The sequence below is a fragment of the Notechis scutatus genome, chromosome 11, assembly GCF_049901735.1.
Source record: "Notechis scutatus isolate UNSWTSFEM ecotype Mainland chromosome 11, rNotScu1.2, whole genome shotgun sequence".
In the NCBI taxonomy this organism is placed as follows: Eukaryota; Metazoa; Chordata; class Lepidosauria; order Squamata; family Elapidae; genus Notechis; species Notechis scutatus.
In genome coordinates this window covers 5,081,003-5,104,849 of record NC_142019.1, presented here as the reverse complement: position 1 = coordinate 5,104,849, position 23,847 = coordinate 5,081,003, and the positions used below count along the sequence as shown (strand labels likewise).

Sequence of the window (23,847 nt, the reverse complement as noted above, 5' to 3'; positions counted from 1 at the left end):
CCCTGTAAAGAACACTGCAGTAATCCAAGCACAAGGTGACTATAACATGGGTGACTGTATGTAAGAGGCAACTGCTGAAGTTACCCCTTCAAGAACTAGGAAATGCAAGTTAGGCTTCCATGTCTAAGTAGACTAGAATAGAATTACAGAGTCAGAAAGGACCTTGGAGGTCTTCTAGTCTAACCTCCTGCTCAAGTATAATATTCCAGACAAGTGGCTGTCTAGACTCATATATAAGGATTATATTATGAGTTTATCTTGTATGTATTGTGTTTCTTCCTCTCTCCCCCCCACCTCTCTCTGTGTCTCTCTCTCTCCCTCTCCCTCTCCCCCTCTCTCTCACAATTGTCATTGTCTGGTTTATTTTTTTCAATTGGGTTGAGGATAAGTTAGTTCGATTTTTGTTCACCGAGTAGGAAAGTAATGTTCACCCAATTCTTTAAATATGTCCAAGTCCATCTGGTATGTACTTGGCTCAGCTTTCCCGTTGTTTTGTCCATCTGTTTTAAATGTACTTCCAAAATGCCTCATGACTTTTCCCCCCCTTATACACACACAGTCAACATCAGTTACCTTCAACCTGTCATTTTCCAGATATGTCTGGACAGTAACGCTGAGAAATTATTGTTTCAAAATATGGAAAGGACATCACGTTAAAGACAGTTGTTCTTGATGGGGAAAAATTGCATGAATTTGGCTCATGCATTTCCAGGTCCACAATGAGATTCTAGATGGATTTTTAAAAATTTTATTCCTATTCTGCCTTTATTATTTTTTCTATACATACTGCAAGCTGGTGAACATATCTAAATCATCTTCCCCCTCCCATCCCATCATATCTAGATTCCACAGTTCTTATAATTTACTTCTTTATATATTGAGTGTGATTCTCAGGCTGAGCCTTATGTACCTTTGACACTATACTTCTTTTAAATGTGATCTTTAAATCTTTTTTCAAGAATACAAGAAAAAGAGTGAAGGAAAAGCTTCTGTTTACAGCACACGTACCAGAATCTGGATGAAGATATGTGTGTGTGTGTGTATGTGTGTGTGTGGCTTTTTTAAAAGAAAAAAGAAATTGAACAAATCAGTAGTAATACTGATGAAATTTTACTAGGAAACATAGATAGGGTAAATAGCATACCAATGCACCTTGAATCCATTGGCAATATCCATTTTGCTCTCCAAATTCATGGAGAGCTAACCCTAACCCTAAGTGGGTTTGCCCCCAATGGGATTTTCCCATGTATTTTATAAGGAAAGGTAGATAGGGTGGTCTCAAAAAGTCAGCACCCTCTTAAGCATACCGATAATGCTACGAAACCATTGGTGACATTCTTTATAGTATTTCTATAGCAAGAATCGCACAAAAACAACAACAACAACAATAATAGAAAAAGAACTAGAAAAAATAATGAAATATCATGACCTGGCCATCAAAACTACACGGTTATGGATGAAACATGTAACAGTGATACCCATTGTCACTTGGTACCATGTCCAGGAATTTTATAAAACACATCAAGAAATTGTAGCTTCCTGCCATAACACCAGCGGAATTGCAAAAAAAGCTACTCGAAATCGTATATTTTAAGAAGATACTTGGTTGATACCTAGGACACTGACAGCAACCCATGTCAATCATTAGCACCAGTCAATGGAATTTGTGACGCATTTTTAAATGTTCAGTTGACTGAGTTTCATGTTCAATGAATAAAAGAAAATTATTATTATTATTATTATTATTATTATTATTATTATTATTATTATTATTATTATTATTATTATTATTATTATTATTATTATTATTATTATTCACTGGAAACTGTGCCAAAAGTTTGGATTTGAGTATAGTAACAACTACTGGGAACATCAGGTTGAGAAGGTTCTGGAGAATGAAAAAGTCAAGATCTTGTGGGACTTCAGAATTCAGACTGACAGGTACTTGGCCCACAACACACCTGACATAACAATAGCTGAAAAGAAAAAGGTTTGGTTCATTAACATTGCAATACCTGGTGATGCATGAATTGAAAACACGCAGCAAGAAAAAAATCACAAAATATCGGGACTTACAGATTGAAGTTGAGCGACTTTGGAAAAAGAAATCATGTGTTACCCCAATTGTAATTGGAGCCCTTGGAGCAATACCTAAAGGGCTGCCTCACTATTTGGAAATCCTGAATTTATCAGACTTGAATACCCCGATTCTACGAAAAACCATCCTACTTGGAACAGCTTATATCCTCTGACGCTACCTGAACAAACAGTTCCTAGGTCCTTGGTTAGGACTCGAACTGTTGAGCTACCAACCAGCCCCAAAGGCTGTGAATCTCACTGAAGATTTAATAATAATAATAATAATAATAATAATAATAATAATAATAATAATAATAATAATAATAATAATAATAATAATAATAATAATAATATCGTCCTTTGCTTAGCAGATCATCCCCAGAATATTCTACTTTAACTTTGGGCCCTGAGCCTACATTCAGAAATCAAACATATTATTACTTACTTAAACCCTGAATGAGGGCTTGGACTGACAGGTGTAAATCTCTTATAAAGCATCATCTGTTTAGTGAAGCATCTATGTTCTACACTGAAAAATCCTACAATGTCAAAACAACATCCAGAGAGCATCCAGAGTATACAACACATAGACTTAAATCTTTCCTTCTAATGGTGAGATGCTATATATTTTTCAACATATCATTCACTAAAACAAGGAATCAACAAACACATATAGTGCAAGGACTGTAACAACAATTATGTTGGGCAGACAGGCAGGAAACCAACTCAGAACATCCATGAACTCAAACAATCAAAAGACATGAGAATTTATTATGTTCGCAACACACGGGCAGTCTCAACCATAGTTTCAGCTGAGAAATTGTGAGCATTCCAGACCAAGCTAAACCCAAGAATTTTAGAGAATTCCTGGAAGCTTGGCATCCAGACAAATTATCCATCTACAGACACAGAGATAAAACAGATTTACACACTATTCAAAGAAGAGAATATAAAATCTAAGGAGGAACAAGAAATCAGAATGCATCTTCTCCAGCAGCCTGCAGCCTTTTAATGTCACTTTTGAATGGCTAGTAAATCTGATTTATCTCTGTCTATTGATGGATAATTTGTCTGGGTGCCGAGATTCCATGAATTCCTTGTTTTGGATTTGACTTTATCATGGTGTGACTGACATCAGTTAATCATGATAAGTCAAATCCAAAAAAATGTACCTAAATCAGCAAGAATAAGAATATTGCAATCTAGAGTGATCTGAATTAGAGTTGTTGGCCAACTATTAGGTTCTCCATGTTTTCTAGTTCAAAGCACTATGTGGGGAAATGATACGCCAATTTAATAATGCTGTCCCCAGCGGGGAAAATATTATCACTATAAGGGAGGAAACAGGTACTATTAAGAAAGCAGAGGGAAAGGGAAGAATTATATGATTACGGAAGAGTTAATCCCATCTCTAAAAACAAAGGTTCTAGAAATGCATTTTTAAAATGTCTGCTCTTTAACATAAAAACAACTTTTAAAAAAGCACAGGCAGTTAACATTTAAAGGTCAGGGTTAAGAAGGGCCCTTCTAATAGGTATTGTTTGGAAATTCAGTCCATCAGACTGGGAATTATTTTTGTTTGTTTGTTTCAAAGTGTCAATTTAAGTCCCAGTCTCTACACATAATGTCAATTGTGTGATGATGAAATATATTGATTCCAGACAGAGCTACCTGGTAAGGAGAACAATGAAGCCTAAAAGCTTGTTCTGAGAATATAATTTAATACAAGTAGTCCACAACTTAAGAAAAGTTATTTAGTGACCGTTCAAAGTTAGAATGGCGCTGAAAAAAGGGGATTTATGACCATTTTTTCACTACCATTGCAGCATCCCCAAGGTCACATGACTAAAATTCAGATGCTTGGCAACGGACTCATATTTATGATGGTGACATTTGCAACCTTCTGACCAGCAAAGTCAACCGAGAAGCCAAATTCACTTAGCAATCGTATTACTAACAACTGCAGTTAACGTGGCAAGAAAGGTCGTAAAAATGGGGCAATGCTCACTGAACAAATGTCTCACTTAGCAACAGGCATATATTGGGCTCAATTGTGGTTGTAAGTTGAGGACTACCTGTAGGGAGACAAGACTTCCAAGGATTTATCCCCAGATTGTGTTAGCATTTTTACTGTGTACGGTGTCCAGTCCTAGGACATGAGGGGTCTTTGGTGCTCTACGAGCTTTTTATTTATTTATTTAATCAAATGCTTACAATATAATAGAAATAATAATAAATATAAGTTTAAATATAAGAAATAGGAACTAATAATTGGGGAGAATAGGACGGGGATGGTAGGCACGATTGTGCGCTTATTTTCTTGCAGACATCTCAAAACCATTATTTTCTTGCAGACATCTCATTACCCAGCCGCCCAATGCATTATAGGGATTCCACTTCCTGCCATTGTGGACATTCAGAGGAAACGATGTCTGCGTAAAGCCCACAGCATCATTAAGGACCCCTTCCATCCAGCCCACAAACTGTTTACTCTTCTTCCATCTGGGAGGAGGTTCAGGTGCCTGCAGTCTAACACCAGCAGGCTAGGGAACAACTTTTACCACACAGCGGTTTCCTTGCTGAACTACTCAGTTCGTTTGTCCCCACACATATGCTGATGCTTCCCTGGATAATATATTATGTATTTTGTATAATTCTCTGTGCATTTGTATTTATATTCAATGTGTCCATAAACATTTTATACAGTTGTATATGTTCATATATGTGCAGTCACACTTATCTTTGTGTGCTCGTGTACATACATTTTGTTGTGTTTTCCATTGACATATTCATAGATGCCTTGCATATTTGCATACATATATTTATATTTTACTGTTGTTTTTCACTTCTGGTTGGATGCTAACTGCATTTCGCTGCCTGTATCCATGGCAATGACAATAAAGTTGAATCTAATCTAATTACCAAAAATAGGTAACATCATCAGTGCTAAGCAAGGAGTGGGATTTACTCTGTTTATATTCTGGTGGCTTACTCTGTCAGTGTTTGGGGCTGCGATCTTACAAGGTCTTTGGTTAGGCCAGGGATCTTCAAACTTGACAGCTTTAAGACTTGTAGACTTCAACTCCCAGAATTCCTCCTCCAGTCATGTTAGCTCAGGAATTCTGGGAGTTGAAGTCCACAAGTCTTAAATTTGCCAAGTTTGAAGACCCTTGGGTTAGGCTGAGTACTGTTACCTTGTTTGGCCACTCCTTAGTTGGGAACTGTTTACTTCTTGACTGTTGATTCGATGTTAATCTTGGAGTTCATCCATGCTCATCTGGTTATGTTGATTGCTGGTGAAGAAGGGTGTTTTTGTTGTTCCTTTTTTGGCTTGTTAATTGTCTCTTTTGCACAGTAAGTAGATTTTGTTCATGTCTAAGTGTGTATGTGTTAAGCCTTCCCTGAATGCACTGGCTCATAAAGTCAACCATTACTGGTTTCTTTTCCTTTTGTTGTTGTTGTTGAACTTTTCAGAAGTCTTTTTAATTTTAGCAGCCCAGGACCAGGGCAAAAGACTCAGCTTTAGCTTAGAGCCAAGTCCTGCCAATCAGGCTTCTCAGAGGGCATTGCTATCCTTTTTTCTAATTTTAATAGAGGCGTCCGACAAACTCCAGGCACCAACGCTACAATCCAGGAAAGCAATTCCTGTAAGTTTTACAAAGCTAACTTGCTCAGGGGGCTGAGGAATATACTTCTCAACTGCCTAAATAAATTGATAGAGGGAACCTAATTCCATCTCTTCGCTGGAACTGAGACTTAATCCCTTCCAATTTAAAAAGCAAAACAACAACAACGTTCCACCACAATCCACCCGAATGAAACGCTCCTGTGAGGCGAGGCTGCCTTTTATACAGCGCCGAAGCCACGCCTACCGGTCCGCCCCCCCCACCCCTCGAGGCCGGCCTCTAGGAGGCGGGGCGAAGCGGAACCGGAAGTGCGGGAAGGAACGGGCGGAAGGGAGGGAGGAGCCTCCTGGCACTGGATTGAAGGTGTGGGGCATCTCTTCCCTTTGCCTCGCTTTGTGGGTAATGAGATGCAATGATGATGATGATGATAATAATAATAATAATAGTAATAATTGCTTGTTTTAAAGCCTGGAGGGGGGCGATTTTTAAAAACAGCCTTCCGGCCATTCACTGGAGTCTCCTTTCCCCTCACCTTTCCTGGATTGTTTTGATTTTTGCATCAGGGAGCTAGTCCTCTGGATCTTGCAAGGATTCTGCAGCCCCCCCCCTCTCCTCCCCCAGGACCGTTTGGAGGGGGAAAGGACAGGGTGGAGCGGGATCTAGATCAGATCAGGGTGGCTTTTTCCCCCCCATCCCTCTGATCCTACCACCCCCTCCCCCCCACTCGTTGTGTAATTATGTGATGATGACACAAATACCCGTTGTGTAATTTTGGATCTACAGCAGGGGGTGGGGGGAAGCAAAGACAGAAGGCAACCGCTTGCTGCCACTTCTCTTCCTTTTGCGGTTGCTTAAAGAGCCCAGGTGCCTCATTTGTCTGGAATTTTATAGGGTCTCCTGCTTGAGCAGAGGGTTAGACTAGAAGACCTCCAAGGTCCCTTTCCAACTTTATTATTCTGTGTGTTCTTGATGGCAGAAATTACAAGAAATATCCCTAAGGTTTAGCGGCCATCAAGGCTTTTCCCAGAATTACACCTGTAACAGAAACTTTTTTTTTTTATGAATAGAGACTCCATAGGTTTTATGTGGTGGTGAGTGCATGCCTTCCTTCGAGTTTGCTTTTGATTAGTCCCTGCCGTTTTCACAACAAAGGTTTTTTGGTTTGCCCTTGCTTGCTTTCTAGGGCTGAATGGGAGTGACTGGCTCAGGGTCACCCACCTGTCTTGATCCCCAAAGCAGGAGGAGTACAACTCACATCCTTCGGGTTTCCAGCCTGATGCCTTAACCACTACGCATAGATCAATGCATCCTCTTAAAAGAGAAGATATTTGCTGGATATTTGCAAGGAGAGGGGACTTCCTGCTCTCTTATGAGCAACTGTAAATATTTCCCCTGCCCTTCTGAACTTTAGTCCTGATCAGATTTACTCAAAAATGAATGGGCTTCTGGTAAACTCATCCCCAAGGCAACAGACCTCAAGAATTTTCTCCATGGCTATAGTCGACGCGGAAAATGAAGGATGTTGTGTTGGCTTAAAAGCTGCGTTTCTTATGAGCCATAGTATTCTGTTCCATTTCTTCTCTGCTTTGATTCAAATGCTTTTCTTGGGGTTGACTGTTACTTTCAGGGTTTTTTTTGTTGGACATCTGTGACAATCTGATCGTTTACCTTCTACAATGCCTCTTAAGATTGTCCTGATATCTCCTTGCAACAATGTGTCTGAAGATGATACACAAGGATAGTTAAACAATACTATTTGTTTTGCTCTTTCTCGAAACAAAATAGTATGTTCCAGTATGTCCATTAGTTACTCTTTCAGAGTAAATGCATATTTTATGGGCTCACAGTACTTAAAGGACAGCTATCACTTAATATAGAAAAGAGAAGCTTGCTTATGTTGAACTGGTTTTGTATGGCCAGATTGTCGACAATGATCAAATTTAACATTTACACAGGTGTTTTGTTTTCAGGAAATAACAGATGGTGGGATTCTTTATGTATTTTTTCAGGAATTCCAGAATGGCTTCTACTAATGACGTGGTTCAGAATTATCAGAGTATGTTTGCTTATCGATACACTACAGAGGATAAGGAATACCAAAAATACCTCCAGAGTTCTGCCAATCCACCTCCTATAATTGAAGACTGGATGAACAGGTCTGTCTGTTAACATTTTCTTTATCTCAAAATTTTGTTGGATGACTGTGGGCAGTCACAATTATGCAGTGTGTGCCATAAAGGCAAAATCCTAAACCAAGATAACAGAATGCAGAACAAGCCATAAATCCTAAATATAGCTAGCTCCACAGTGGCTAAGGAACATTTATTTTAAATGACTGTGCTTGTATGTTTCAGGATTAAAAATATTTGTTTTTGTGCTTTATAGATCAAAATGCAAATTCCTTCCACATTTTCCCCGATAAGAATGTGGTTATGTACTGTTACCTATGTTAATGGTTTACAGATGTGATATGATGAGAATTTTATAAAAGTTTATCTGGCCATGTTAGTCTGTTTACTCAAGTGCGTAAAGACAAGAGACCAAATATTACGTTTAAGATTAGAGAGACAATTCCCAGTAATTGAATTGACTGCCACAGAGTATTTGCTACATCCTGACCTGTATAATGGGTATAATAACAACTTGATTTATTTATAGTGCCTTCAATATGTTTAACCACAATGGCTGTTGCTTTCCTGTCCCTGTTTATACATTTCAGCTACTTTTTTAAAAAAAAATATTTTAATTGTAAGCTGCTTTTCAAATCTTGTAGTTTTAAGAACACGGGATTTCCATAAGGAAAATTGAAAAACCTTTATATAAATGGTAATGTTAATAAAATTGTAAACAGCTGGTAGATGTTTATGGATTCCCTATGGCTTATTTATCTGCGGTTTTTGAATAAACTAATATAGCTTTGCAAACAGATTAATGGTTTAAGATCAAGATAGTTAAGTTTATACAATATATGGGCATAACCAGACAAGCAATATTAGGTCTAGTGGGTTAAGGCACCAGATTAGAAAGCAGGAGACTGAGTTCTAATCCCACTTTAGACGTGAAAGCCAGCTGGGTGACATTGGACCAAGTACTTCTCTTTCTCAGCCCAACTCACCTCACAGGGTTGTTGTTTTGGGGAAAATAGGAGGAAAATGTGTTGGATATGTTTGCCGACTTATTTGTAAAAATAATAAAGGTGAGATATAAATGAAAACATGAATAAACAAACATGCGATAAATATATCTGCATGAATACCAACCAGAATGTAGCAATAAAGGAGAATATTTGTAGCTCAGGGTTAAAATGAGGGGTACTTGGTGCTCTCTGAGGTTGTTTTCTTGCAGACATTTCATTACCCAGCTAGGTAATATCATCAGTGCTAGTAAGGAATGCAATTTGCTGTCAGTTTATATTCTGGTGTCTTGTCTGTCTGTCCACCCCCACCCACATAGACAAGCAAGATACCAGATTATAAAACTGACTCCTTACTAGCACTGATGATGTTATTTAGTTAGGGTAATGAAACGTCTGCAAGAAAATAAGCAAGCTCAGAGAGCACCAAGGATCCCTCAGCCAAAATGTATTTGAAATATATTAGCTTACCTTGGAAATTTATCGCGAGGATGAGTTTACAAGATCACAAAAAGCTAAAAACAGCTGAATGATCAGAACACGCTTTAGAAATAACCTAGAGATTACAACCTGGTTGGTCACAAACTGGGATAGTAACCTTGTTTTCTAGGAAAATCTTTAGCAGTTGTATAAATAGCCTGCCCACAATTGCTGAAATCCTCTGACATTGTTGAAAGCTGCAGAAGATTAAATGTCAAACATGTCAACTGACTCCCTGTGACTCGAAGCACAGAAATGCATTTTAGATTGTGTGGTTTTTTTTTTTCTGTTCCAGTTCTACGTTGAATCCATCAGGCTTTCAAGGAGACTGAAATGCTGTAACTAATTGCCAAACCTAGTTTACCGCAGCAAGAACAAAACTGCATACTGTAGATTGGCTTTAAGAAAAGCAGATAAAATACTCGGAAGATTGATAGAGCTGGCTTATTTCAACCTGATGGATCAGAGATTGTACAGTTTTCATTCTGTGTGATTTATTTATTTATTTGATTGATTGATTGATTTGATTTGATAATCACTTACAAGATAATAGATATAAGAATAAACATAAGTAAGAATATGGGAAATAGATACGAATAAATGGGGACAACTGGATAGGGATGGTAGGCATGATTGTGTGCTTATGCAGGCCCCTTACAGACCTCTTAGGAATGGGGTGAGGTCAGTAGTGGATAGTTTGAGGTTAAAGTTTTGGGGGTTAGAGGATGTAACAGCAGAGTCAGGTAGTGCATTCCATGCATCGACCACTCTCTGTTGCTGAAGTTGTACTTTCTGCAATCAAGTTTGGAACAGTTTACTTTGAGTTTGTATCTATTGTTTGCCCGTGTGTTACTGCGGTTGAAGCTGAAGTAGTCATTTTTTTAAAAAACAAACTTTATTGATTACAAAACCAAAATATCAAACAAACACAACACACAGAAGAAGAAGAAAAAAGAAATAGAAAAAAAGAAAATGATTAAAAGCTAACATGTTGATAGACATGTGGAGGAAATTAAACCCTGAGAAAAAGTGATTTATATTTTACTCCAACCCTCACCAGTCATGGACACGAATCGATATGGTGTGGATGAATGGTGAATTAGTAAATGAATTAAAAGAGATAAAAAAATTACCAAACGAATGGGCAGATCACAGCCTGATTCAGATAGTGTGGAAAGGCAGGAAGAAACCAAGAAAAGGTGGACCTTAAATACACAGTTAATTAAAGAGAAAGAATTTATGAATAAACTTGACGAGGAATTAGACTATTTTTTAAAAGAAAATAATATTTGGGATACAATGAAGGCAGTAATAAGAGGCATAACGATATCATACACTGCTAAAAGAAATAAAGAAAAATATGCCCAACAAAATAAATTAGAACAAAGAATCAAAGAATTAGAAATTCAGCTGCAAAACACCCCAAAAGATTGCAAATTGAAAAAACAGATGATAATAACTAAACATAAATTTAATTTAATCGAACAAGAAGGAATGGTCTCAAAGTTAAATACAGCCAGACAGATATTTTTTGAACAGGCCAATAAACCAGGAAGGTGGTTGGCCTATAAACTTAAAAAAGAAAAACAAAAAAGATTGATCTACCAATTAATAGATGAGAAAGGGGATGCCCAACAAGTTATAGAACAGAAAAAAGAAATTGCATGTAAATTTTTTGAAGATCTTTATAAAAAGAAGGAGGTAAATGAGGATATGATAAGAAACTATTTGGGTATTACTAAATATAAAATAATTAAGGAGGAGATGAAGGAAATGTTAATTAGAGATATTACGTGGCCCGAGTTAAAAGCAGCAATAGAAAACCAAAAGAACAATAAAACCCCAGGACCCGACGGGATATCAGGGGAACTTTATAAAAAAAATAGGAGAACAAATAAGACCTCTCATGGTGGAAGTATATAATGAGGTCCTACTAGCAGCAAGAATGCCGGATTGATGGAAGGAGACATTGATATAGTTGATTCTGAAAGAAGATTCAGATTCACGACATATACAAAACTATAGACCAATTTCCCTGTTAAATACTGATTACAAAATATTTACTACAATTATAGCAAATAGATTGAAAAAAATATTGAATGAATATATACATAAAGATCAAAACGGATTCCTTCCTAATAGACAAATCAGAAATAATTTAAGGATAGTATTAAATGTTTTGGAATACTACGAAGCCCACCCGGAGAAACAAATAGCCCTTGTATTCTTGGATGCACAGAAGGCCTTTGACAATTTAAATTGGCAATTCCTAATTCAACAAATTTACAATATGAATCTAGGCACTAAATTTGAAAACATCGTGACTACAATTTATGATTCACAAAAGGCGAATATTATAATTAATGGAAAGTACACGCGCTCAATAAAAATAGAGAAAGGAGTCAGGCAGGGATGTCCATTATCTCCCCTGCTCTTCATATTATCTTTGGAAACATTGCTTACACGAATTAGACAGAATCCAGGAATAAAAGGACTAAAAATTAAAAAAGAAGAATATAAACTCCAGTCATTTGCGGATGATATGGTATTTTTCATAGAGGAACCAATTGAAACAGGTCAAGAATTACTGAAAGAGTTAGATCAATTTGGGGATTAATAGGGAAAAAATGAAATTAATAACTAAAAATTTAACAGAAAAACAAAAATTAAAATTGGAAAGGATAATGGGATTACAAATAGTAAAAAAAAGTTAAATACCTAGGAATTTGGTTGACGGCTCAATGCAAAACTCTAATGGAAAATAATTATAATAAACTATTACAGCAAGTTAAAAAAGATGTAGAGATTTGGGTTAAATTGCAAATCTCCTTATTAGGGAGGATTGCCACTATAAAAATGAATATTCTGCCCAAATTTATTTACTTATTCCAAACAATACAAATAAAAATACATAAAAATTACTTCGTGGAACTTAACAAGATAATCACCAAATTTATCTGGCAAGGGAAAAAAACCGAGGATAAACCTAAAGGCAATGCAAGATATGAAGAGCAGGGGAGGTATGGCACTCCCAAATTGGGAATTATACTATAGTGCAGCCTCCTTACTCTGGTTGAAAGAGTGGGTAAATCTGTCAAATAAAAGGATCTTATTTTTAGAAGGCCATGATTTACAGAGGGGATGGCATGCATTTTTATGGGACATTGGGAAAATTAAGCAGAAGTATTTCCAGAGACATATAATTTGAGATTCCTTATTGGCTAATTGGAACAAAATAAAAAAAAACATTATTTAAAAATCCCAATTTGGATCTCAGCGATGGAGGCGATGATACATCCAAATAATCTAGATCTTAATAAAATGATAAAATACGAAGACCTTCTTGATGCACAAGGAACTTTAAAATCATGGCAAGATCTCCAAGAACAGGGGCTACAAGTAGACCGGTGGGCTTACTTGCAAATTCAAAATAGATATAGCCAGGACAAGAAAATTTTTGGAATTTATACTAAAGCACAACAAATAGATAAAATTTTATTAGGTCCAGATACAAAAAATATAACTAAATTTTATAATTATTTACTAGAGACGGAATTAGAAGAGGAAGTAGTCAAAGGCAACATGATAGCTTGGAGCAGAAACATAGGACGTAGCATTACATTATTAGAAGGGGAAAAGGTTTGGACAAGGAATAATAAAATTACAAGATCAGCAGCATATAAAGAAAATGCCTATAAAATGTTTTATAGATGGCATCTCTCACCCTTGAGAATAGCGAAAATGTCTCCTAACATGAATCCAAATTGCTGGAAATGTAAAAAGAAACAGGGAACATTTTTTCATATGTGGTGGTCCTGCACTGAAGCCCAAAGATACTGGCATAGAATAAAAAAATGATTAGAGGAAATAACGGTGGAGCAAATTGAATTAAAACCAAAATTCTTCCTATTGGGGATATTTAATAGACAAATTCCTAAAAATGTCAAATATATAATACTGCATATTCTTACTGCAGCCAGAATAACCTTTACACAGTGTTGGAAACAAGCAGATATTCCAACAGAGGAGATGGTTATACAGAAGATAACAGCCTGTGCAGAGATGGACAAGTTAACCTTAGCACTTAAGGAAAAAGAAACATCAGAATATTATAGAAGCTGGGAATGCTGGTATGACTGGATAGAACAAAAATAGAAAATATATTAGTAAATAATGTAAAATGTAAACCATAATTATATATTCGCAATAAGATGTATTTGTAAATGTATCACCAATATTGATAACAAACAAGGAACCATAGACTGTCGATAATAGAATTGTTTGTTTTTTAATCATTTTCTTTTTTTCTAATTCTTTTCTTTCTTCTTCTGTGTGTTGTGTTTGTTTGATATTTTGGTTTTGTAATCAATAAAGTTTGTTTATTTTTTTTAAAAAAAGCTGAAGTAGTCATTGACAGGTAGGATATTGTAGCAGATAATTTTGTGTACTCCGCTTAAGTACAACTGTAGGGGGCATAGTTCAAGGTTGTCCAAGCCCAAAATCTCAAGCCTGGTAGTGTAGGGTATTTTGTTGTGAGCAGAGGAGTGTAGTACTCTTCTCGTGAAATACTTCTGGACTCGCTCAATTGTATTAATGTCCGATATACAGTGCGGATTCTAGACAGATGAGCTGTATTTGAGTATTGGTCTGGCAAAAGTTTTGTCTGCCCTAGTTAGCTGCTGCACTGCTTTCAAACCCCTCCCCCCTCCCTTTTTGTTGGCAACTCTAAAAAAACACATAGAATATTTTATGAGTTGACACCCAGTTTGTCCCAGTAACTTTAATTTCTTTTCTTTTTATGTACACTGAGAGCATATGCACTGAGGACAAATTCCTTGTGTGTCTAATCACACTTGGCCAATAAAGAATTCATTCATTCATTCATTCACTCATTCACTCATTCACTTTTACAGACGTTTCATGAGATCCTTTTTAACCTTGCAGAGAACCAAGTGCACCCTCTGTGTCGGAGATCCTCCAGAAGTACGAAAATAAGTTTGCCCATCGATTCACTTCCGAAGATGAGGAGTACCAGAAGTATGTTCAACGCCCTGCTGATCCGCCTCCCTTACTAGAAGACTGGCGAAACAGATCGGGTGGTAACCGGCGTTACAGAGATCGGTATTACAGTTGCTTTTTTTCTTTTTTAAAAAAAGTTTTTATTGTATGGATGGGGAAAAAATGTGAACACTGTACAGGTAGTCCTCGGCTTACGACCACAGTTGAGGGCAAGACTTTTGTTGCTCAGTGAAACGTTCGTTAAGTGAGTTTTTTTTTCTTGGGGGTGGGCATGTTACAACCTTCCTTGCCACCGTTGTGAAGTGGATCACTGCACTTGTTAAATTAATAACATGAGTCTGGGTTCCCCATCGACTTTGCTTGTGAAGGGGGAACCCCGTGACATGGCCAACATCATAAATGTGAGCCAGTCTGAATTTGGATCACATGGGGATGCTGTGATGGTTGTGTGAGAAACGGTGACAAGTCATTTTTTTCAGTGATGTTGCAATGGTCACTACATGAACTGTTGAAAGTTGGGGACCTTCGGTTTGCAATGCAGTCCTTTTGGCTGTTCTGAGAAGATTACACACCTGTGATTCAGGCAACCCTGAGGTCGCAGGTAAAAACCCCAAGCATTTTCAATGGCTCTCAAGAAAGTGTGAAAGACTGAGCCACAGTGGTCAGAATGCAGTACTGCAGGCTACTTCTGCTGACTGCCGGCTGCCTGCAATTTGGCAGTTCGAATCTCAGCAGGCTCAAGGTTGACTCATCCTTCCATCCTTCTGAGGTGGGTAAAATGAGGGCCCAGATTGTTGGGGGCAAGAGGCTGACTCTGTAAACCGCTTAGAGAGGGCTGTAGAGCACTGTGAAGTGGTATATAAGACTAACTGCTATTGCTAAGTGGGAAAGAAGGAAGGAAGGAAGGAAGGAAGGAAGGAAGGAAGGAAGGAAGGAAGGAAGGAAGGAAGGAAGGAAGGAAGGAAGGAAGGAAGGAAGGAAGGAAGGAAGGAAGAGCCATGATGATGCAGTGGTTACAATGCAGCATTGCAAGCTAACTCTGCCCACTGCCAACAGTTCCTGATCCTGATTGGCTCAAGGTTGACTCAGCCTTCCGTCCTTCCGAGGTGGGTAAAATGAGGACCCAGATTGTTGGGGACAACCTGCTGACTCTCTAAACCGCTTAGAGAGGGCTGTGAAGCACTGTGAAGTGGTATATAAGACTAACTGCTATTGCTAAGTGGGAAGGGAAGGAAGGAAGGAAGGAAGGAAGGAAGGAAGGAAGGAAGGAAGGAAGGAAGGAAGGAAGGAAGGAAGGAAGGAAGGAAGGAAGGAAGGAAGGAAGGAAGGTGAAGGAAAGAAGGAAGAGCCATGGTGATGCAGTGGTTACAATACAGTACTGCAAACTAACTCTCCCCACTGCCAGCAGTTCCTGATCCTGATTGGCTCAAGGTTGACTCAACCTTCCATCCTTCCGAGGTGGGTCGAATGAGGACCCGGATTCTTGGGAGCAATATGGTGACTCTGTAAACTGCTTAGAGAGGGCTGGAAAGCACTGTGAAGCAGCATGTAAGTGCTATTGCTATTGCTAAAACCAGATGACTGCAAAGAAACACAATCTTTCCATTTCCCCTCCCACCATCCTGTCAGAACTTATCCTTCCAACCCACCCACCCCCAACCCCCAACTAATCACAACTGTCGGTAACCATCCTTCCATCTCTCCCATTGCCTGTTAGAACTGATGAAGCTTCCTGGGTTGGAAGTGAATTGTCTTCTTCTTCTTGTTCTTCCTAAAAAAAATCAGTCCAGTTGGCTGTTTAAAAAAAAGAAAGACTTGGAACCTTTCTTTAACTGACATGGCCTGCAGTGTCACAAGCGATGCAAAACAACAGCTTCTCAGGCTAAGAGGAATGAACTGAAACTTTTGAAAACACGGCACCAATAGTTTACCGGTGGTGAAGTAGGATGTTTTTGGCAGAGACAAGAATTCCAGGCTGTTTCTGACCTGCCAAATAACTTGGCAGGGTTATTTACACCCCACCCCACCCCCACCCCAAAAAAAAAAGGAATTGTGCTGAGCAACAGAATTTTTTTTTTTCTGGTTGTCAAAGGAACACCACCATACTCATTTTTAAATAATCGAATTTGATCTTTTTAGAATAGAATAGAGGTGGAAGGGATCTTGGAGGACTTCTAGTCCCGCCCTCTGCTGAAGCAGGAGAGCCGATCCAATCTCAAACAAACGACCGTCCAGTCTCTTCTTAAAAACCTCAACCATAACTTCTGGAGGCAAAGCTCTTAATTGTCCTCCTTGTGAGGAAGTTTCTCCTTAATTCCAGATTGCTTTTCTCTTTGATTAGTTTCCAACCATTGTTTCTTGTCCTGCCCTTTGGGGCTTTGGAGAATAATTTGACCCCCTCTTCTTTGTGGCAGCCCCTCAAATACCGGAATATACTGCTATCCTGTCACCCCTAATTCTTCTTTTCTTTAGACTAGCCCAAGACCTGCAGCCGTTCTTCCTCTGGTTCTCCAGGCCTTTGCTCTTCTCTGAACTTTTTCCAAAGTCTCCACCTCTTTTTTTGTGGTATGGTCACCAAAAGTGATCTTCACTATTTCTGATTCTTGGCAACTGCTGAACATGCACTTTTCTGTTCTTTCCCCCCAGACACCTAAGATTTTACGTCTCACAGACATTATTTGATCCTTTTCCTCTTGGCTTCAGATTCTGCCTCTGACCTTAGCTTGAACTTAAAATTGGCGGTTGGCATTTGCAAAAGAGGAGAAAATTCTGGGCTTTAGACTGCATGCTGTGATGCTCATACTGAATCTCAAGGTGTTAGGAAAAGAGGTAAAAAAATAACCCTTAAGACAAGCAGGGAGAGAGAAACATAGAAAGGGCAACATGTCCTTGGCAAGTGATCCTTGTTTTACATCTTAGAATAGCTGAAGCAGAAATAGGGCACTAAGTTAAAGGAGCCATGGTGGCGTAGTGGTTAGAATGGCTCTGCCCACTGCCAGCGGTTCAATCCTGGCCAGCTAAAGGTTGACTCAGCCTTCCATCCTTCCGAGGTTGGTAAAATGAGAACCCAGGTTGTTGAGGGCAAGAGGCTGATTCCGTAAACTGTTTAGAGAGGGCTGGGAAGCACTGGGAAGCAGTATATAACTCTTAAGTGCTATTCCTTCCTTCCTTCCTTCCTTCCTTCCCTTCCCTTCCCTTCCCTTCCCTTCCCTTCCCTTCCCCTCCTTTCCTTTCCTTTCCTTCCTTCCTTCCCTGTGATTAGTACTGCAGGCTAACTCTGCACACTGCCAGCAGTTCGATCCTGGCCAGCTTAAGTTGACTCAGCCTTCCATCCTTCGGAGGTCGATAAAATCCAGATTGTTGGGGGCAATAGGCTGACTCTGTAGAGTAGGGGTCCCCAACCACCGGTCCCCGGACCAGTACCGGTCCGTGGAACAATTTCTACCGGGCCGCTGGTTTGCTGGGCGCCGCCATCTTGTTTTGATGAAAAAGTGCTTCCGGTAAGCTTTTCCGGGTAGAGAGCGGCGTTTGGGTGCTGAAAGAATCCTCGCGCCTTAGTTTCATCGAGGGGGGGGGCGGCTTCGAACAAAACTAAGGCGCGAGGATTCTTTCAGCACGCATGGCAAGGCAAGCCGAGCGACCGTCCCGAAGCCGTCGTGAAGCCCATCGACACAGGTACAAAGGAGGAGTTGAAGGTGGCGGGGAGAAGCGGGGGACAGCTGGCTGGCCGGTCGATCGGCTCACCTTGCCATGCCGGTACCGGGCCGCGGATGATTTTGTGATGCCGGTACCGGGCCGCGGCACAGACTTAGAGAGGTCTGTAAAAGCACTGTACAGTGGTATATAAGTCTAAAGCAGTCAGACGAAAGGAAAAACTAAGCAATTAATGTGATTTATGGTTTGGATTCCAAATTCCCAACCATTGTTTTAATTAGTCAGCTCGAAAGAGAAACTGTCTCTCTTTTCTGTCACCTCCCTTTCTTAAAAAAAGAAAGAAAAAAGAGATATATTTCTAATTCTCTCACAGGGAAGAATTGCTTTCTTTTGGAAAACTGCTTTGTTGTGCTTCAGAATGTAATGGAGATAGTTTAGAGTGATATGAAGAAGGTAGATGATGCCAGCCAAGAAGTGGCATGGAGTCTTCAGAACAACTTGTTTCTTGGCTTTGTCTCTCTACAACAAGGGCGGACAAGGTGTGGCCCTTCAGCAGCTGATGGTGTTTTATACCATTTTTGTCTGTTAGCCAGACTAGCTTTTCTTGTAGAGAGAGTCGAGGTATGAAGAAGATCCTAACAAGTTGGGATCTGCCAGAGTTAATGCACCAGCCCTGCCCAGCAACGCCTCCCGAGGTTGTTTGAATTTAGCTGCCTTTTCTGCCTCGGATGGCTGCCTCGGATGGCAAGAATGTAGAAAAATAGGGTTGGAACAACAATTTGGGTCCTCATTTTACCCATCTCAGAAGGATGGAAGGCTGAGTCAACCTTGAGCCAATCAGGATCGAACTCCTAACAGTGGGCAGAGTTAGCCTGCAATGCTGCTTGTAGCTACTGCATCACCATGGCTCTAACTTCCTTCCTTCCTTCCTTCCTCCCTCCTCTCCCTTCCTTCTTTCCTTCCTTCCTTCTTCCTTCCTTCCTTCCTTCCTTCCTTCCTTCTTCTTCCTTTTTCCTTCCTCCTTCCTTCCTTCCTTCTTTCCTTCCTTCTTTCCTTCCTTCCTCCCTCCTCCCTCCCTCCCTTCTTCCTTCCTTCCTCCCTCCCTCCCTCCCTTCCTTCCTTCTTTCCTTCCTTCCTTCCTTCCTTCCTTCCTTCCTTCCTTCCTCCCTCCTCTCCCTCCCTCCCTCCCTCCCTTCCTTCTTTCCTTCCTTCCTTCCTTCCTTCCTTCCTTCTTTCCTTCCTTCTTTCCTTCCTTCCTCCTCCTCCCTCCTCCTTCCTTCCTTCCTTCCTTCCTCCTCCTCCTCCCCTTCCTTCTTTTTCCTTCCTTCCTTCCTTCCTTCCTCCCTCCTCCCTCCTCCTCCTTCCTTCCTTCCTTCTTTCCTTCCTTCCTTCCTTCCTTCCTTCCTTCCTCCCTTCCTCCCTTCCTTCCTTCCTTCCTTCTTTCCTTCCTTCCTTCCTTCCTTCTTCCTCCCTCCCTCCTCCCTCCTTCCTTCCTTCCTTCCTTCCTTCCTTCTTTCCTTCCTTCTTACTTAGCAATAGCACTTAGACTTATATACCGCTTCACAGTGCTTCGCAGCCCTCTCTAAGAGGTTTACAGGGTCAGCATGTTGCTCTCAACAATCTGAGTCCTCATTTTACCTACCTTGGAAGGATGGAAGGCTGAGGTTTGGCAGGGACCTTGGAGGCCTTCTAGCCCAATCCTCTCCCCAGGGCAGGAGATCCTATAGCATTCCATACAAATGACCATCCCGTCCCTTCTTGAGAACTTCCAATGTTGGAGAATTCACAGCTTCTGTAGACTAGTTGTTCCACTGATTAATTGTTCTGTCAGGAAATTTCTCCTTAGTTCTAGGTTGGATCTCTCTTTAATGATCATCCATTGCCCTACCCCTTAGGTGCTTTGCACAATCAGTTGACTCCCTTTTCTTTGTGATAACCCTTCAGGTTCTGGAAGACTGCTATCATATCACCCCTAGTCCTTCTCTTTGTTAGACTGGAACATACCCAGTTCCCTCAGTCATTCATCGTATGGTTTAGCTTCCAGACTCCTTACCAGAACCAGGAAAAAGAAGTTAAATTTTGTCCTACCACTGGCTTGTGCTAATTCCCCACTTTTTCTTTGCTGTCTCCTTCCCTCTTTAACTGAGGTCTTCTCTGGGTGGTGTTCTGACCAAGTCTTCCTGAGACACCAACAAACACACATAAAATCCAAACCCCTTTTATTTTAGTTCAATGGCTGTGAATTATCATCATTCACAGCCCGGAATGAGTTTCAACCAGTTATAAATAGTCCCAGGAACGTCTGCCAAAGTTATTTGGAAGAATTCTGATAAGAACGCACCTTATCTGACTTGAAGTGCTGCCAACGACTAAAGTCCCAATTAGTCTTTCAAAACCAAAATGGAGAACAAATTAAACACGGAGCTTTCAGAGTCCAGACTGATCAGAGTGAACGACTTTGCTTCCTGCAAAGGTTTCTCTACCTTTGCACTTCCTTTATACCTTATGGGCGGGGCAATCGCCTCCCAGCCTTACTCCCGAGTTGCCCCTTTTGTCTTAACTGCTCTTGCCTTCAGGCAGCTCTGTGCAGACACGCACTGGGAACAGGCTCCCCTTGTTCCTCTGCCTCACTGCTGCCAGACTCCAGAGGCTCCGGAGTCAGCACCCCACTCCCAGATGGTCCTGGCCCCATCTCTGCATCAAACGTAGGACCCTCATCCGAGTCCTCCCCAGACTCCTGGACTGGTCCCCGTTCTTCCCCATGGTCCGATTCTGCTGGCTAACCACAACAGATGGTGAGGACTAGACCCCGCCCTCAATTCCAGTCGGGAGAGATAAGAACGATAGTGGAGCTACCCAGAGCGACACCAGGTTAAATTACTTGAAAAAAAGGATGGGGGAAGAAGTGGCTCGGTCCAAATTCTAAGCTCTTCAAAGGTTTCCTAAATCAGAGGTCTCCAACCGTGGCAACTTTAAGACTTGTGGACTTCAGCTCCCAGAATTCTACTCACAAATCATTTTCCATTTATCTTCTTTCTTCAATTCTCTGAAATGTAGCTTTCGTGAATTTGTACAACACCTGGAATAATATGCAAATCCAGCTTGGTTTAATCTGGTAGGCCAGGATCCCCAAACTTGGCAATTTTAAGACTTGTGGTCTTCAACTCCTAGAATTGTCCAGTGTGGACTTCAATTCCTAGAATTCTCCAGCTATGCTGGCTGGAGAATTTTAGGAGTTGAAGTCCACAAGTCTTAAAGTTGCTAAGTTTGGGGACCCCTTATATAGACAATGAAATTGTTGCTCTTTCCTTATATGGTAAAAAAAAAATTGCAAAAAAAGAGAAGGAAACTGCAGCGATTCACTTAACAGGTGTGCCAAGAAAGATCATAAAATGGGGCCCAACCCACCTAACCAATGTTTCACACAGCGACATAAACGCTGGGCTCAATGTTTTGTAAGTCAAGTTCTATCTCTTAACACTTTTCTTCTTCGAAATGGATGTGCTGTGCTGGGATAATGCCGGGGATGTAACTCTGAAAATGAACCTTGTGTGTTCAGCATGCCATGTTTCCCTTTGCATAGATTCAGAGACAGCCGGCAATTCCGAAACAGGGGACCCCGATACGACCACCCGGGAGGCTACAGGTCTGAGCAGTGGCACGAGAAAGGCTACGGCACTAGCTATCAGCCGCACCAACACGGGCAGTCGTCCTATCCTCAACATGGCTGGCCGCAGCGCGGCTACGGATCCTATTTCCAGGAGCCGCGATATGGCCGCTACTAGCACGCCAGCCGGCCTTGGCATTTCAGTGTAACCGAACGCCGCTGCAGGGGTTCCAAAGAGGAACCTTCATTTTATTGTATTTCAAACATTTCATACATCACGTAGAAATATTTTGTGTATTTATATGCAGTGGGTTCAACCCCAAAGACAAGGGGTGGTGATGTTGGAGGGGAGCAGCTAAGCTGTGAGTTTGTTGCTCTGCTGTTTTTTTCATCTTGACGTCTGTAATTTGCTAAAAAGGAAACTGGGGGCCGTTAGGAGCATCTGATTTTGGCCGAGAGGAGTTGATCTTTCTCCTGACTCATGCAGTGTTGTTACCAATGAGGAACACTTTGAGGAATATCAGTAATATGTCACGATGGGGGAAAAAAAATTCGGGTTGCATTTGTGGGTTTTATTTTGTTTATGCTTTGGATTATGCCTGTGTTTATCTGTGCAGGGCGATTACCCTTCCAGTTTTAATTTGCAAGCGATTAAGCTAAAATGTCACATAAACAGGGAGATGATTGTAAAACGTGCTGCATTGAAGGCCTGTTTTGTTTCTGCATTAAAGCAACATTTGTTGTAATTAAATGGCATCCCGTTGTATCTATGCTCGGATTTCGGCAAAGTGGGTGATTATCATACATGGAATAATATACAATGAAGGGCTGGATTTATTTTTTTATTTGACGTATAACCAGGGGTGGGCTTCAAAATTTTTAGCAAAGGGCTGTCTGCCCAGTTGTTGGGTGGGCGCGGCCATGGTGAGCATAGCCTAGCCGGCCTCCTGCACCATGGCAAGGAGGGGGGCGTTTTTGCCATCTCTGGGGTCTTGTTTAATGGATCAACTTCATCATACATTTTTTTTTAGTACAGCATCGATTACACATCTTAAGGCGGGGTCCCCAAACTTGGCAACTTTAAGACTTGTGGACTTCAACTCCCAGAATTGAAGCTGAAGTCCACAAGTCTTAAAGTTGCCAAGTTTGGAGACCCCTGCCTTAAGGGTTAGCCTGTCTTGATACAACATGCTAATTCAGAGTTAAACTAAACTGTGGATCGGTGAAATACACAAACTGCCAAACTCCATTAACACATTCAAATATAAACTCGTCCTACTGATTGAGCTTGTGTGTGACACACTGAGCCACGATGGTATTGCAAACATAAGCTTTTTTTTTTAATTTATAACCTTTTCTTAGAATAAAATACAAGAAAATTAAAAGCAAATAATAGGACACTAGAGGGGAGGAGAATTTTTTTTTTAAAAAAATTGACTTCTGACTCCCTCTCTTGCAGTAACATCAAACCTCAACTTTGTACTTTTCCATAATAATATAAGCCAGTTGTTTCTATAACAACAAATCAATCTAATCCGTAAAACCCAAAATCAAAGCTTCATTTTTCCCCCCACCCCAAGAGCAAAATCCATAAGTGGTCGCAAACATATCCTTGAAACCTTAACGCTTACAAGATGCTCAACGTCTCATTAAGCTGTAGTTTGCTGTACTGTGGTTACTGAATAAACCACAATGACCTCGTGCAATAGGCTGTGGCTATTGTTTCACATCAAGCCACAAACAAAGAACATTTTGTTTCCCTGTATTGCATTCTGTGCAGGGATGGGCTGCTGCGGGTTCGCAGGGGTTTGGGAGAGCCCCCAAGCTAAGATTCTGTGCAGTTTAGAGAACTCCCAAATCCCACTCCTGGCTGGCCCGGCCCATCCCACGCGTCCCCATGTGGCCCATTTTGGATGCAGGTAAGTGCAGGGCACTCAGGGAGGCTCGGGAAGGGTGAAAAACAGGCCTCCCAGAAGTTCAGGAAGGCCGGAAATGGGCCTGTTTCCAGCTTCCAGAAAGTCTCCGGAGCCCAGAGAGGCCATTTTCAACCTCCCAGAGACTCAAGGAAAGCCTCCGGAGCCCGGGGAGGCCAAATCCCCCCCACCATGGGGCAGGAGGCTGACTAGGCCACGCCCACCATGGCCACGCCCACCTAGCAACCAGGCAGAGAACCCATTGCTAAAATTTTTGAAGCCTACTTGTCAGGGTTCCAAGTAACATCTCCAACAGAATCAAAACTCCAAGGCAGG

General features: G+C 40.7%; 1 protein-coding gene across 2 annotated transcripts; it reads left to right on the top strand.

The window, feature by feature from the left end:
• The first annotated feature begins 5,980 nt into the window (after positions 1-5,980).
• Positions 5,981-22,349, top strand: RAMAC (RNA guanine-7 methyltransferase activating subunit). 2 transcript variants are annotated; one of them, XM_087972635.1, is made up of 4 exons: positions 5,981-6,104; positions 7,715-7,861; positions 14,263-14,439; positions 21,575-22,349. In XM_087972635.1, the coding sequence occupies exons 2-4, from the start codon at positions 7,725-7,727 to the stop codon at positions 21,774-21,776; spliced, it is 516 nt and encodes a 171-aa protein (XP_087828761.1). In that variant the 5' UTR covers positions 5,981-6,104; positions 7,715-7,724; the 3' UTR covers positions 21,777-22,349. The 2 variants fall into 2 exon arrangements, with proteins under 2 accessions (XP_087828761.1, XP_087828762.1); XM_087972636.1 differs by having other exon boundaries at positions 6,002-6,100.
• Positions 22,350-23,847: the final 1,498 nt, after the last annotated feature.